This window comes from Aphelocoma coerulescens, chromosome 20 (genome assembly GCF_041296385.1).
Source record: "Aphelocoma coerulescens isolate FSJ_1873_10779 chromosome 20, UR_Acoe_1.0, whole genome shotgun sequence".
In the NCBI taxonomy this organism is placed as follows: Eukaryota; Metazoa; Chordata; class Aves; order Passeriformes; family Corvidae; genus Aphelocoma; species Aphelocoma coerulescens.
Genome location: NC_091033.1, coordinates 13,979,509 through 13,995,174, shown reverse-complemented (window position 1 = coordinate 13,995,174; position 15,666 = coordinate 13,979,509). Strand labels below are relative to the sequence as shown.

Here is a 15,666-nt window from a genome sequence, read left to right as displayed (position 1 = left end):
CCAGCGATGCCCAGGGTGGGATTGCTGGGGGGTCTGTGCAGAGCCAGGGGTTGGATCATCCTTGGGATCCCTTCCAGCTCCAGGATATTCCATGAGTCTATGATTTGAAGGCACAGCAGCCACCCAAGAGCCCCACGGCACTCGGGAAAACTTCACTTAGCCAAGCTTTACCTTTAACACACAAGCTGGTTTTTGGGGGAAAAAAAATGACCATTATTTCCTATCAGCCGAAAAATCTGCAGCTTTTCTACCTGGAAGCTGGTAAATTAACCTCTTAAACGTATTTCCCCTTTAATAAAGTGCAAATGCCATATCAGGAAGACTGTGAAGATAAAGGAATTCCCAGGAAAAGCGAACTCCCACTTAATCTCCTGGAAGGAGTTTGCACATCCTGCAAGTCACCTGGATTTGTTTACCCTGCCAGGTGTGACAGCAAACCAAACCCACCCAGAATATTTGTGTCCAAATTACAGCACAGCAGCAGTCACCTGGCACAGGGGCAGGGGACAGAGTCAGGGATGGAAACGGGGTTGTTTCCATGAAACCAGCTTGTTTCCATAAAACCGGCTTGTTTCCATAAAACCGGCTTGTTCACCAGCTCTGGGAAGAGCTGCAGGTCTCACTGAGCCAGGGCACTTTAATAACTGCATTTTTTGCATAGCTTGGAAGACCTTCACCTTGGTGGATGATTTTCAGAGTTATTCAGAATTATTGAGCTAAAATCCCCCATGTCCTCACCAAGCTTGCTGAAAAGACTAACCATTGAATAGAACAAAAGAATAAAAAATATAGGAGAAAACCCAAAGATGATGTGATTTGGGCTAATATCTGCATGGAAAAAACACTTCCATTTTTAGGGGTTTATTCTTGGTTTCATAATTGTTTTCATGGCATAGGGAAAACTTCTTCTGTGAGCAAACAGAGTTTTTTTGTGGACTCAAAGTTTTCACTGCAGTGATCTGAAGTTTTAGGTCAGGACAAGTCAGAGCAGTAACCAAAAGTGTCACCAATCATCACCAAGGTTGCAGAAAACACAACAGATTTTGATTGCAACAGGTGCTATAAAGAATTGCACTGTTTATTCTCATCTTCCTTTCCACTTTATCCAGGGGAAAAATACTTTAAATTACTTCAAATGGTGACATTAGTTGGGGAAAAACAACAAAATGGAGAGGAAATCCCTGTGCGAAAAACATCTAATGAGCAGTGTAAAAAGAATTGCCTACCTTGTCTTCAGAATCACTTTTGGCTTCAGCTTTGCTTGGGGAGACCTTTAAAGAATTTGAGGAAAAACAGTCACTCAACTCAGCCTTTCAAAAGATAAGTTTGAAATCAGCAGCTTTTATTTACACAAAGGGAAAAGACAAATAATTGCTTTCCTCAAGTGGGAAAATTTATAACGCAAATATTTCTAGAGAAAAACGTAAAGTGGCTAAAGTGAAAAATGCCTGGATCGAAATTTTACTGTTCAAGCTTATAATCAATTAATAAAAATGAACTTTTAGAGGTGGTACAAAATGAATATGAAGCAGAAGATCCTTGAGACAGTTAAAGATCTGTGAGTGTGCAGAAGTGGAAGTTTGCAGAGCAGAGGGCACTCACTTGATCATTTCACTGTTCCACAGCCTCTCACCTCATTCCTCCAGTGCCCAGGACAGAGAATATTTTACATTTATTTATACATTTTTACATTATTTATACAATTTATTCAATCCCACAGGGGATTTTTGGAAGCAATTTAAACATAAAAGAGATGGAAAGGAGAGGCAGAACTTACCAGTGTTTTGAGGAAGCTCATGACTGAGCCCTGTCCTGCAGCTGCCTGGGGACTGTCCTGCTCTACCTGTGCCCTCCCAGGTGCTGCAGCAGCCAGGCCCTGTTCACCTGCAGAGTCCTGCCCAAGGTCCTTTTGGGTGCACTCATCTATCTCCTAAAAAAAAAAAAAGGGGGCAGAGATTGCTCAGTGCCAGCTTGCCTGATTTCCAGTGGAATGCAAAAGTGACTTTTGTGACTTGCTCAGAGTCACAACAGCAATTCCAACCATTCCTGTCCAGCCCACGGGTCCAGAACAATCCAGCATTTGTGCCTCTCCTTTCCCTCTTTCCTCAGAGATTCAGCACTTGCTGCTGCTTGGGGGAACATTGTTCTCAGCTACAACAAACACAGGGTGAGTCCCAAACTCCACTCTTCTCTTTTCATGGCTGGACTTGTGAAAAATGGGAGCAAATGCTGAGATTTTGGCCTCTGACAGCTCCGTGTCTGAGGGCACCATACAAAGATTGCTTCTGATTCTCTGTTTTGCCATGCCAGGAATAATTTTTATCTATCAAACACAAACATGGCACACATTAAAAGAAGGAAAAAGGCAACAACTCAAAGTAATTCCCCTTAGCCAGATGGAGCTGCCTCTTCTCTTCATGGAATTACAGTTCCCAGAGCCCAAAGGGAGTTTTCCAGTGCTCAAGCACTCACAAGTATGTAATTTTAAGGTACTTGTTTTCAGTTTTGACAGCTGTACAAGGGTCTGGTTCTAAAAAAACAACTTATTGAACCAGTTTTGGAGACTTTGGCACCTCTCACACTGGACTTACCTGCCACTCTGGCCACCTTGGCCTTGAGCCTGCACAGGAAAACTCAACACAAGTGAGAGTGACATCAAAGAGTGTCTAAGTGACATCAAAGGGTTTTTTCCAAACCAGTCCATTATAATTCAGTGCTTTTTTTAGTGGGAAAAATTAGAATAAAAGTGTTCTAAAGAACCTTTCCCTGTGCTGGGTGATTAAAATACCCCAATAATTGTATAATATGGATTTCTTCATGTCACCAGTGGAAGGAATTGACTTTAAACACTTTAAAGCTTCAGAGGGATCAGCTGGGTGTGGAGTGGGCAGTGTTAACAGAACACAGGCAGTGAAAGTATACATTGAAATGCCAGAAGGGACTTTCTGTGAGGTTCCCCACCCACCAAGTTTTCCAAGCTGGCCCAGGAAGCAGCACAGCACTGCTGGAATGCTCAGCAGGCCACTGAGAAGGGTCTAACACCGCTCTGTGCAGCTGCCAGTCCCAGAGTGGCCCCAGGAACAATCTGTCCCATGCAGGACACGCGTGGCCATGCCAGCCCAGGGGTGGCACCCGCAGAGCTCTGGTCCCATGGAAAGTGCTGGCTCTGCTCCAGGTGTGAGAGGGACAAGTGAGGCATGGCAAGGCGGGGGCAGAAATGCTGCTAAACAAAAGCAGCTCACAGCCCAAGTGCTTGGTGCCATCGAGCTCTTTAGTGCTGGATGCTATCAAGAAAAAGAAACAGATTTAATCATTTTTTTCTAATTATAGACAAACGCAAGCCCTGGCTTTGGGATGCATTTCAGGAGGCAGGATCTTTGCTGCACACAGCTGTTTGCAGTACCTCTGGCAGCACTGGCTGGTCCAGGGCATCTCCCTGACAAAGCCAGACTGAAGAGAAAGCCACTGCAGATCCTGAGAATTGGGGCCATCCCAAAATCCCTGAACTCCAACCTCACAACTCACATGTGCCCCATAATGACCCTGCACTCTCGAGGATCCCTCTCTATGACTCCCAAGCCAAGGCTGCGCTTGGCTGCAGAGATACACTCAAATCTGGGCTGGGATAGGGGCTGTGATCCATCCTGTGCTCCCATGGGAATATTCCTGCAGGAAGAGCACAGGCTCGGGCCATCAACACAGAAATCAGGCGCAGATAATGCACAGCGCTACAGGATCACGTTTCCAGAGCCACAAAATCACCACAAAAGCCTCTGTGGCAGTTCCCTGTTCAAAGCCCCGGGGGCAAATAATGAAAGAAACCCTAGGAATAACAAAAGGGCAGTATTAGAGGTTAATAGATGCTATGTAAATGTTTAATTCACGTCTTTGAGAAGCTAAATTTGGGGGTAATAAACACCTTAAATATACTGTCGTTTCAGTTCAGTCATCAGGAAAAAAAACCACCCCAAACATATCAAAAGAATGTATTCCTGCCAGCACTTTTGTTTGCATGAATCATGGCTCAGTGAAACATTTCAGGCATATAATTTATCTTTTCTTTGGCTTACATAGTAAATGCTTCATGAATTCATGAATTCTGCCCTTGTTTTAATTATGCTGTGCTCTGAATGTAGTTTTGTAGACCACAAAAATAAAGAGTGGCTCAGCAAACACAGAATGTTTGTGCAGCTCTTAAGCTACAACTGTGGAGCCTCTCTCTTACTCACCAGCAACGCTGTTTGTTTTGTCTTGGCACTCAGTGCAGGGAAACTTTGCTTTGCTTTTAGCATTTACAGATACTACAAGTCATAATCCACAAAGGAAAAAAAGAGAGAGAGAGAAAAAGGAGCTGTTGGCAGCAGTATCTTGATTTTTAGTATGATTATTTGGTACCAGTTTGTAGTTACTACAGTAACAGTAATTAAATTAGGCTTGGTCATTCTCCCATCCTACAGGAGAATTGGAACTTCGGAGGGAACAGAAGGCAACTGTGCTGCAAGGCAGAGCCACAGCCTTTGTTTTAGGGATTGAGCTAAATTTGGCAGCGCGCTGGAGTGTTTAGCTGATATATTTTCCACAGAAAAGGTGCTTAACTCCTCTCTGCCTCCACCACATATTCCTTTTCATATCTGAAGAATCAAACACAAAATTATAGCCCAGAAATTCAAGCATAAGGTTAAAATTCCTCTCCCCTGTGATACAGTTCTGCCATTTATTTACACAGAGGCACTCGAACTCCGATTTTGTGAGCCCTCAAAGATTTCCATGGGGCAGCTTTAAGCACACACCTCAGATGAAGAGGCATTTTTGAGAAGCAGACCTGCTCTCAGGCAGGTTCCCAGTGCCAAAAGCTGCTGGGATCCTGCAGACGCTCCCAGTCAGACCAAACACCACCCACAGCTCAGCAGTGCCTGGCATTTCCAGGTTATTCCCGTCGGGGACCTCCAGGGTGTGGATGGGTACGAGGGGACTGGAGCAGAACTCCAAATCAGTAGGAATTAATAAGAAATCCAGGTGTTATTGATATAACAAAGCATGATCTGGATGAGCAGTGCTTCCAGGAGCTGTTTGAACTGCAAGAACGATTTAGGTTCTCTTCTGTCCCTGATCCTGCTCATACAGCACTGCCTCATCTGGTCTTTCAACAGGACTGTTTGCTCCCAGCAGTGTTTAACTCTGAATTTTAGTTTAAACGGCTCCAAATTGTTCCTTCCTTAGACTTTCACACCATTCCTTCAGCAGCACCAACTGTGACCTCCCCCACTCTGTAAAGTGAAAGCAGTGCAGTGACAGCAAAATAGGAAATGAGAATGTGGCGTTTGGTGGGAAAAGAGACGATTCCTGCCAGCCACGGGGAAGACTTGTGTGTGTTAGTCAAAAATATCTACAGGAATTCGGGGTGTTGAAATTCTAAATTCTCTCATTCTAAGAGGCTGCACACAGAAGTGCCAGTCTGGCCTGAGCTGAGGATTCATTCCAAATGATCCACCCTGTCCTGCCCAGGTGCTGGATGCCTTTATGGATTCTTTAACGTGCATCCAGAGCTGTCTGAAACACCAGCGATGGGAGCGCTCCTGAAGGGCAGGGGTGGAAAATGTGACTGATTTTTCTTAAAAATGAACCCTCAGAAAAATATTACACAATGTGTAACTTCTTACAAGAAATGTGATCTTCAAATTTGAGAAGGTCTAAGATAGAGAAGACAAAGTAGATTAAAAATAAAAGACTTTTGGGACAACTTGCAATGCTGGCAGTGTAAGCAGTGAGTATCTCACGAGTTAAGTTCTACACTACCCAAAGCATCAGTGATCACAATCTTATTTGTAAGCCCAACCTGCCCAAAACAAGCAGTTGTTATTAAAATGGTATTTACACATGGTTTTTCCCTCCTGCTCCTGACATTGGACAGGGCTTGAACTCGATCACCAATTCCTGTATTCCACCTCTCAGCAGAACTAAGAGTTACAGCATTATTCCCATCCAGGGGATAGGCTTTTTCAGTAGTTAATTACCTAAAAATTAATCCTATAGTACCTTTGCTGACATCAGACTTGGCAAGAAGGGCAAAACCTAAATTCGCATTAACTTGACCAGAATGCTCTTCAGGCAAGATCCATAGTTTCTTATATCACATTCTCATCCTGTAAAATCTATTCTAATGGACATTTCCTTGACTAAAAAAATCACAACAGGCAGGAGTACAAAAATTACTGCTGCATAATATTCCTTATTTTGATGAATAGGGTGTCCAGCTGCTATTGCTCAGGAAGTGGGACTATTTTAAGAATGGCATAAAACACACCAAAGAACTTTTAAAAAACCATCCCATGTCAAACTCCAAGGTCTTAAAGCATAAGAAACAATTTTAGTTTCAGGTGCTTTTACTTTTATTTGCATCTGGCAGCTGTTCCTCCTGGCAATTGGAGCTGTCTTGCCCAAACCTTTCAGGGAAGTATAAATTAAATTAAACTGGAGGTCAGTGCCAGGATTTCGTCATGAGACAGAGCTTCACCCCTTGGCCACAGGTTCCTCTCCCACACCTCTGTCCAGCCACTCCAGCTGTGGTCATTTTAAGGGTCACACTAATCCATTCCCACCCCCACATGGAGTTATCCCACTCTGTTACATTCCCACGAGGTTTCATTAGTGAAAATGGAATTAGTGGATATTCTGGGGAAGCACTTGCCTTGCCCAGCGGGACCCCGTTGGGTGTGCCGGCCGTGATGCTCCCGTTGGGAACGTCCAACCCCTGCCTTCCCTCCTGAGGGTCACCTTGTGTCCTCTCCTTGCCCTTCTCCAGCCTGAAGATCCTGTCGAAGAGGGTCACATGTTTGGGCTTTGGGGTGGCCACATCCTGTCCCTCAGGTGTCCCCGTGAGCTCGATGTCCTGGAGCGGGGCCTGGCCCAGGTTTTTATGGGTTCCCTCCTGGGGCGCAGCTGCCCCGGGCCCCTGTGTGCCCTCACTTGGGGCTTTGTTCAGCCCGGTGGCATCAAGGCTCTCTGCTCCGGGGGCTGGAGCCGCCGCTGGCTCCTCAGAACGCCCTGGTACAGCCCAGGGAAAGGCGAGCACAGAGCGGGGCCTGGCAGCTGGCAGAGCCCTCCTGGCAGCGCTCCCGCGGCTCTGCCCGCCCGCCCGGGCAGCGGGGCTCTGCTCCGTTGTCTCCGCCGAAGAAATGGCCGCATTATCCCGTCCAGCACCCGCCTTGGCATCCGCTGGAACAGAGGGATAAACGGGAATTATCCCACAGGAACGGGGCACCGGTAACCACGGCTGTGGTGAGCTGGTTCTGAGCCGTGGAGGGGCGCACAGAGGGCAGCTCGCCCGGGACCCCGGTGCTGCTGCTCATCCCCCAGAGCTGCTCTTTGCTTCCCTGCCACCCCTCACTGAATCAGTGCAAATTTTACCCTCTGCAAACCCCCTCGCAGCTGCCAAAGGCAGATACCAGCCCCGTTTGTCACTACTTAGCCCAGTGGACAGCAAATTAAAGTGAGTGATAGGCAAAAAAACCCAGTAAAACTCGAGACAGTTACATATCAATATATTACCCACTCTTCTGTCAAAGCTAAAGAAACAAAAAGACTGGAAACCAGCAGGATTGATCCCATTTCCTGGCTCGCCAAACTCCCAGCAGGGCTGTGCAGTCAGAACTGATTTCACTCATTTTTCCTTGCCTTGCTGCCTGCTCTCCACAGTGCAGCTCCTACCTGCATTTCTCCTTTGCCTGCAGGTTATTTTAAGCCTGATTTGAATACTTATAAATCATATCCAAGCTGGGTTTCTTATCCTTACATTTCTGACTGTCTTTACCTCCAAACTGTGGCTCAGAATCACATTTCGCCCCCCCAAAATTCACACAAATCATTCCGTGTGTACACACGTGACCATCACACCTTTAGGTGCGAAAAATCCTTCATTTGAATAGTGTATTTTATGGTTTTATAAGACAATGGAGCTTTGATACCACAGCTGAGGTGAAAATCCCCAGTATGGGATTCACAGACAGGAAAGGGCCGCTCCTGCTTACAGAAGACGAAAGAAACAAGAGACAAAGGAAAAATAATCTTGCTTGGATCTGTTCTGTGGCTGCAAGGCAGAATCACAGATGATGCAGTGTGAAACCCCAAAGAAAAAAGGGTCTTGTCGAGAAGCAAACCTTACAGCTCCCCCTGAGCTTCAGCTTCTCTTCCCTACTTAGGCTGGAATATGGATCTCATTTCCCTGTCAATCATTGCCACATTTCAAGCGTGAATTTAGATCTATTTAATTATAACTGTGAAAAACTGACAGGCTCAAACCGACTTGCTGAATTAGAACGGCAAAATTGTCAGTTTCAATGCAAAATTGAAATTATTTCAAATTATAATTGTAATAGTCTAGTCAATATTATGCCTTTCACATTTTCTTTTAAGAGAAAGAAAACCCAAGATACCAAAAAACCCTGACTGAAACACGTCTTGCACACAGTACAGACCTTCAGTGTTCAGATTCATTGGTTAAATTCTTTAAGATTGGGAAAACAGAACCATTTTAGATCCCAGTTTTCAGAGCTACCCCTTGGCTTTTCACAGCAAAATTGCCCCAGCTTCTGGGCAGAGTGGCCAGAGCTCCTCAGCACAACCTTTTCTGGACAGGCAGAGAGATTTCCAGTTTCTTTCCCTGGATTCTCTCTACTGCTGTTCCTGTAAGGAAACAACTCCCCTGGCAAAAATCCTTGGCCAGCAATATCCTCCTGTGATATTTCACAAGCACCTATTTCAATTTCAATGCCCTGACAGGAAAAGCAAAATACAAATTACCAACTATTTCAGCACTTATTTAGATACTCAGCTGGGGCCACTAAGGATTCGTTTAGTTTCCTGAGCCTCCTGTAGTAATGTTTGAAAAAGAACTTCTAATTATAGTTGGAAACTCGGGAAGGAAGCAAAAATCAAAAACCCTTCCTCAGCTAAAGAAAGGAGAAACAATATCTATTGGAAAAGAATTGTGATAGATGCTGAACTTCTGCTTTATGTAACAGATAACAGATGAACCACAGGAAAACTGTCTTCAGCATAAAAATAGGGATATAAGCTCATCATTAAGAAAACCAGCTAAACAAGTGGCAGCTCATGAACCTATGGAGCTCCTTTTATCTCTAATTATCATGGAAGGAATGGAAGCCCTGGCAAATGTCACTGCCATGGGCTCTGCTGTGTGTGTGCTGTGTCAGGGCAGCTCCAGCTGCTCCAAGGAAAGTCTGCTCTGACAGAGGCAGAGCAGATCCCACCACCCGTGGGACACGGCTGGGCTGGGGTGCACTGAACAGGCACAGCAAACGGAGGGAGAAAAGCCTTGAAATCCCAGTATTTAGGTGAAAAGTGCGTGATATCTTTGTTTTTAAAGACACAGAGGTGCCATGTTTTCCCTGATTTATTCCTCAGTCCAGAGGCAGAATCACAAAGATAAGCAAAACCTCCCAAATTCTAGGCCAGGTCTGCGAGCAGATCAAAGTTGCTCTTTGTGACTGAGATTCAAAGCTGCTCTGAAATGAAAATCAATACACAATTTACAGACTGCAGCTCAGGCTGCTCCTGCTCGGGCATTTGCCTTTCAACTCTTTAACAAAAGACAGTCACACTGCAGAAGATTTGTCTCTCTTTCCCCTTCCCTTCATCAGGGTGTGTTAAAAAGGAAATTTTGAGGCTACACAAAGTCCCTCTTCTGTAGGAACACATTAAAGGAGATTTTTTTTTTCTGGAATTTGGCAGATTAGACCGATATTTTTTCCTTGACTTAGGAAAAACTGTCTGGAGAAGAGCAATGGTTAATGCAATATCACAGAATCGTGGAAAGGTTTGGGTTGGAAGGGACTTTAAAGCTCATCTCATTCCTCTGTTTTGAGTACAATCCAGCCACAAACAAATGTTTTGCTTAGCCACGGAATTAAAGTCACACAGCACTTTTTTTTCTCCCCTGGTGTTCAGATAATTGTGGAGAAAATAGATTTTAATGGCCATGGAGAAACCATTAAGGGCTACAAGGCAACATTTGGCACCAAGAATTGCAGCAGAGCAGGCGAGTACAGGGTACAACAGCCCTGAATGAATTCCTGCAGCAAATACTAATCCCAAATAAAACATTCTCCCTGTCTTTTAAAAAGATAAGGAACACACTGAAATCCTTTTGCCATCTCCACTATTCAGTGCAAATAAAGTTTATGCTCCAAGAATCATCTTGTTTCCCTAATTTAACTTGCATTGTTGTTTACCTACAGATGTCCTGAAATGAATGGAAATGGGGGAGAGGAGCCAGCAGCAAGAATAGCAATGATCATTCTCTAAAAACACAAAACACACCTGAAATACTTCACATTTCAGGCCTTAGGGGCACACAGAGCTGCTGCAATCAGGATTTCTGTTGGGTTCTGGCTGCTAGCAGGATTTGCTGAATGGGATTTATCCTCTGGGACAAGGGAGCTGCATCTTCACTCAACTTTTCTCCATTTGTAATCTTTTTAACTCCTTTATAGTTCTTTTTTAGGAGCAGGTCATTGTTTCAATCTGCATGTAATTACCACCCAAACCCTGCATGGAATTGTTCATGTTTTGTCCTGCATTTCTGCTCCGTGTAGTGTAAGTCAGAGACAGAAAACTTCCAGTTCTGGCCTTCCCCTCCATCACCTGTTGCTCCCCAAGTACTTTTGTTACTGAAAGCACAAAAAGGTTCCCTTTTTTCAGCTCTGGCTCCCCCAAAAATCCTCACTTTAGACCCCAAAAATGCTATTTGTTGCAGTATTTCATTTTAGAAACACTACCATGTTTTCCATAGTAATGACTTCTATCACTTTTATTCCACCAAGACCTTGATTACATTGCACAAACACGAGATTTCAATTGTATCTCAGTGATTTTAACTGCTTTTCAGAGAGGAATAAAGTTAAAATACAAGAAACATCAACATAGAACCATCTAATTTTTCAACTTGCCACTTAAACTGATTTAGCAATTACATTAATTAGGTAATCCATTTAAGGAAAACAGTCCCATATGCTTCATTTTACCTACAAGGAGTAAAATGTACATGTATTTTCTAGGTCTTGAGGCAGAGCACATCATCTGGCTTTTATTTACTCCTCAGAACCCTGCTGGATTACACCAGGAAAAACACACAGAGAGAGGCTTTGCTGGCAGGCAACTGCTGAAAGTGACTTATAGTGCGATGGCACTGGGAAATTTGGGCCATGGAACAGGGACTGAGCTGTTATCAAAACCATCTGCATATCCACATACCAGCCTTTGGTAATTTTTATCTAAATTTAGATTTTTTCAAGTGCCTGTGACAGATTGAGAGGGTTCTCTTAACAATGAATAACAAAGTATTTTTTTCAGCACTGAATTTCTCAGCAGGAATTCCTTATTTTTCTCTTTGTTGTATTTAAACTTCCCAGCTTCTGTAGAACCACACTTACAAGGAGGAGCTGGAACCTGGGCTCATCCCCTAATTCCAGGCCATGCATTAATATTTATTGTACAGTACAAAGCTCCCTCAGGGCACACCCAACCCCCTCTCCCAGCCCATACCTTCACCGTTCACTGCCGGGGGAGGGCTCTGAGCAAACACCACAGAGCCATTTTTAGTGCTGTCAGGAGACTCGGAGAGAGGCTGAAATAACAGAGAACAGTGTTTTTAGGACATCAGGGCGTTGAATATTGTACTGGCAGCAGCCAGGGGAGGTGAGAGTGGGGCTGCTCACCTGGTAACTCTTCACTGTGCAGGTGTTGTCATCCTCAGCTTCCTCTGGCACACTCAGGGTATTCCCCATCGCTCCTGTGAGGTGCACGAGACAAAGACCCCAAATAACCCTTTCTCTGTCATTGACATGAATTCACTGCCTAGTTCTAGTTGAGAGACCGCCAGTGGGACAGGCTGTTAAAATCCCAAAGAAGCCCCACCTGCCTTCCCAAGGCACCTGCCCCATCCTCAGCCTGCCCCAACCAGTCTGCCCCAACCCCGCTGTGCTCAGGGCTCACAGCTGCTCCCCAAAAACGCCACAAACCAACAAACTTTTCTTGTTTGTGGAGGCAAACTGGCTGCAGTCACACCTGCAGCATTCCTCGGGGCTCAGGAGAGAGCAGCGTGGAGTCAGCAGCAGAATGAGGCTAAAATCTGTGCATCAATTACAACAGCTTGTGTATTTTGGTTTGGCTTTTATTTAATAAAAAGGCAGAGAGAAAGAAAAGGGGCAGCATGGAAAGGAACCACACATGGAAACTCTGAACTGTAGCCTGTGTACAAGTTCACATAAATCTTCTGGGGGCTTTGTTTTGTTTTTCTTTTCCCCTTAGTTAAAAATACCTTTATGTATGCTTCGAGCTTGCTCTGTAAATTCTTTGGGGCCAAACACCCCCTGAAAATGATGGAAGGGCAAAGCAGACCCAAGTGAAGAGGGGAGTTCCTATAGACAGGATATAAATGTGTCTTTGCTGTTAAAGCCACACAAATAAACAGTGAGGAAAAAGTCTCCTGAGCCATGCCTGGAGAGAGGCAGGTGTCCAAAGAGAGGAGGGCTGGAGCTGTGCTCATCCTTTGGGATGTCCTGCTCAGCCACCACGGCTCCCAGATTTATTATTGCTCTGCTTTCTGCCTGTGTGAATCAGTGAAGCTGCAAAGAATGGAGGAGAACACCTCCTTTAAATAAATTATATTAAATTTAATTAAACCATTGTAGCTCTCAGAAAAAAGGAAAACTTTAGTTTTAGTAAATCACATTCCCTAGGATTGGAATGGGAGAGTGAGGCCAGCTCTCAGCCACAACCCATGGCTCTGCTGTTTGCTGAGGGATTTCACAGGGATTTTATCTCCCCAGCTGATATTCCCAGCATAAATCAGAAGTTCTGATTTGGGGTGGAAAACAGCCAGTGCCTCCCCGTGGATGGACAAAGGCCTCTTGTCCTTGCTCTGGGATTCTGTTTCCTGGCAACTTCCAGGGTTATCCTATGGCAGGAGAAAAAACAAGATTCAAGCCCTGCTGCTCGGTCTCGATGGTAAATTTAGTGTGTGCTTGGATCTGGAGGATTTGCTTTTGTTCTGCACTCCCAAGGCCTGGTTTGTGCCAGGGCACAGCTCGGGCAGAGGATGGAGCATTTGCAGGTTCCCTTCCTTTCTCACATCTGCTGTAAAATCTGGGGTGGGAGGAGAGAGAAGCAAATTCCTCTCTTTTTTAAAAATGGAACCATGATTTGTAGCTGATTCTCAGCCCCTCCAGCTTCCCGTTGATGCAGATTTCCTCAGAGCCAGTGAGTTGTCTGGAGCTGATGCAGAGCAGGGACCACAGGCTCTGATCTCTGGCAGATTTTGCTCCAGGGGAGCTCAGCCATTTCCTAAAATCCAGTTTACAATTCTCGCTGAGATAAAACACACACAGTGGCCATGTGGAATTTCAAAATATTTTCACTCACAAGAACTGTCTCATAGAAAGATGGATAGGAACTGGAGGCCTTTTTTTGCTAAAAGTGGGAGAACTTGCTGCACAATCCTATGTGCGATCCCAAAACACCAAACTCAGCTCTCCACTGTGCACATGGAACAGAGCAGCTGCGGCTGCTCCATCCCTGGCAGTGCCCAAGGCCAGGCTGGACACTGGGGCTTGGAGCAGCCTGGGACAGTGGGAGGTGTCCCTGCCCATGGCAGAGGTGGCACTGGATGGGCTTTAAGGTCCCTCCGACCCCAAACCGCTGTATGGGATGCGAAATACACGCGTGTGCTGCTTCTGCCGTGTGTCACAGAAATCTGACAGGTCACTGCCACCTACAGACAAAGCCGAGCAGCAGCAGCGGCGGTGCAAACCCAGAAAATGGAATCGAGCTGGCGGCGTTTCAAGCTGCCAAGCAGGTGATGTCACAGCTCTGCCCTGCTGCCAGCACGGCTCCAAATCGCTGCTGCGGAGGCAGCTGATTGTCCCCGAGCGTGGCTCCAGAGCTGTGCAAACAAAAATTCCAGCTCTGGCATTCCCATGGAATGGTTCTGCTTTTCCCAAAGTGCTCACACCTCTGTTCATATGATCAAGTCCATTTTTCTCTCGTTGGATATCCCATGCCTTGAAGCTGAAGTTATTAAATGTGAAAATAAAGGGGCTCTCCCAATGTGTTTGTGAATTAGATAATCACGGAATCATAGAATAATTTAGCTGGAAGGAGCCTCTGGAGATCACCCAGATCAAGCCCTGCCCAGGCAGGGTCACCTGGAGCAGTGACACAGGAACTCCTGCAGGTGGGTTTGGGATGTCCCCAGAGGGGGAGAGCCACACCCTCCCGGGAGCTGTGCCAGGGCCCCATGGGAAGAAGTTCTTCCTCACATCGTGAGAGAAAATTTGACAACTTTTATAGGGACATGACAAATTTTGAGGACTGAGAGGGGAAAAAGAGATCATTCTGATACAAGAACATTCTTCAAGATGTGAAGAAAGCCCTTAAAAGTCAGGAGGAGCTGCAGTAATTCCCATCCTTAGGCTTCCTTTCTAGGTGCAGGTTTTTCACTGAGTTCCAAGGATCTTTTCCTCGTGGGGGGCTCCCTCAGGCCAGCTGGAATGCAGCCCAACTGCAAAAGGAACATGAACTACCAGCTTCTACAGCTCTGAAACAATCCCTTTCCCAAGTTATGCTTCACTGCTTCCATTGTAAAGCAGAAAATAATTCAGAAGGAAAAAGATGTATTTTTAATTGGTTTTAATGTTACGTGAACAGTAGTGTGCCAAGTTCAAGGCTTGGGAAAATCCTCCTTTCTCTCGCTCTCTCAAAAATCTTTGGTTTGGTCCTGGCAGAGTGGTAAAAGCTTTGAAAATATGAGACAAATTTATAGCAAAATCTGTGATCTGCAGGGTACTCTGGCTAAAGGCCAAGCCTCACCTTTCTGATGTATTGACTGGCCTGGAATATTGCAATCACCTGTGTCTATTAATGCCAAAAGTCCGCAATTAATTCCTCACTAAAACTTACCATATGTTGTATTTAAATATCAAGGAAAAGAATCGATTTTCCTGTGTCTATTAATGCCAAAAGCCCACAGTTAATTCCTCACTAAAGCTTGCCATATGTTGTATTTAAATACCATAGAAAAGAATCAACTTTCCCGCCCCTTGGAACCCAGCTGAGCTCGAGGACATGGCCATGTCCAGGTGGAAAAGCAGAATTTTCTGCTCTGATTGACCTGGAGCGAAGAAAGGACCGATAATAGGACAGAGTTTAGAAATTCTGCTTACCTGGAGTGCAGCTCTGCCTTGTCCTGCAGGAAGAGCTGCCTCAGACACCTGCTGGGGATGATGGAAGCAGGGCCAGGCGGCTCCGAGCCTGGCAGAGGCTGCAGAGGAGCAGTGGGCACACAAGGGACAGCGGGAAGGGGCAGGAGGAGGAAGGGTTGGGATGAGTCACCTACAGCAAACAAGAAACACCCGGGAACACCTTGAATCCAGCCTGGCAGGGGCTGGGCAGCCAGGACATGCTGAGTTACAGTCCTTAAAGCTCCTGGGACAGTTTTCTACAATTCTTTCAGCCACTCCGCACTGGAGCCGAGTGGGAAAAGCAAAATAGTTCAAACATTCACACCCCGGGCTCTCAGGGAGGGGACAGCTCCACAATGGCACAGGGTGAACAGTCAGTGCCAGCCTGGCTGGGGGAAAGGCTCTGCCA

The 15,666-nt window shown here is 45.5% G+C and overlaps 1 protein-coding gene across 3 annotated transcripts in view; it reads right to left on the bottom strand.

The window, feature by feature from the left end:
- Positions 1-15,342, bottom strand: part of BCAS1 (brain enriched myelin associated protein 1) — a 36,186-nt gene extending 20,844 nt beyond the window's left edge. For all 3 annotated transcript variants that reach the window (XM_069034056.1, XM_069034057.1, XM_069034058.1), the window contains exons 1-6: positions 15,240-15,342; positions 11,736-11,809; positions 11,563-11,644; positions 6,689-7,215; positions 1,778-1,930; positions 1,227-1,271 (exon numbers count right to left, since the gene is read on the bottom strand). In XM_069034056.1, coding sequence (XP_068890157.1) covers positions 1,227-1,271; positions 1,778-1,930; positions 6,689-7,215; positions 11,563-11,644; positions 11,736-11,804 — 876 coding nt within the window. In that variant the 5' untranslated portion in view covers positions 11,805-11,809; positions 15,240-15,342. The remainder of the gene's footprint in view (positions 1-1,226; positions 1,272-1,777; positions 1,931-6,688; positions 7,216-11,562; positions 11,645-11,735; positions 11,810-15,239) is intronic.
- Positions 15,343-15,666: the final 324 nt, after the last annotated feature.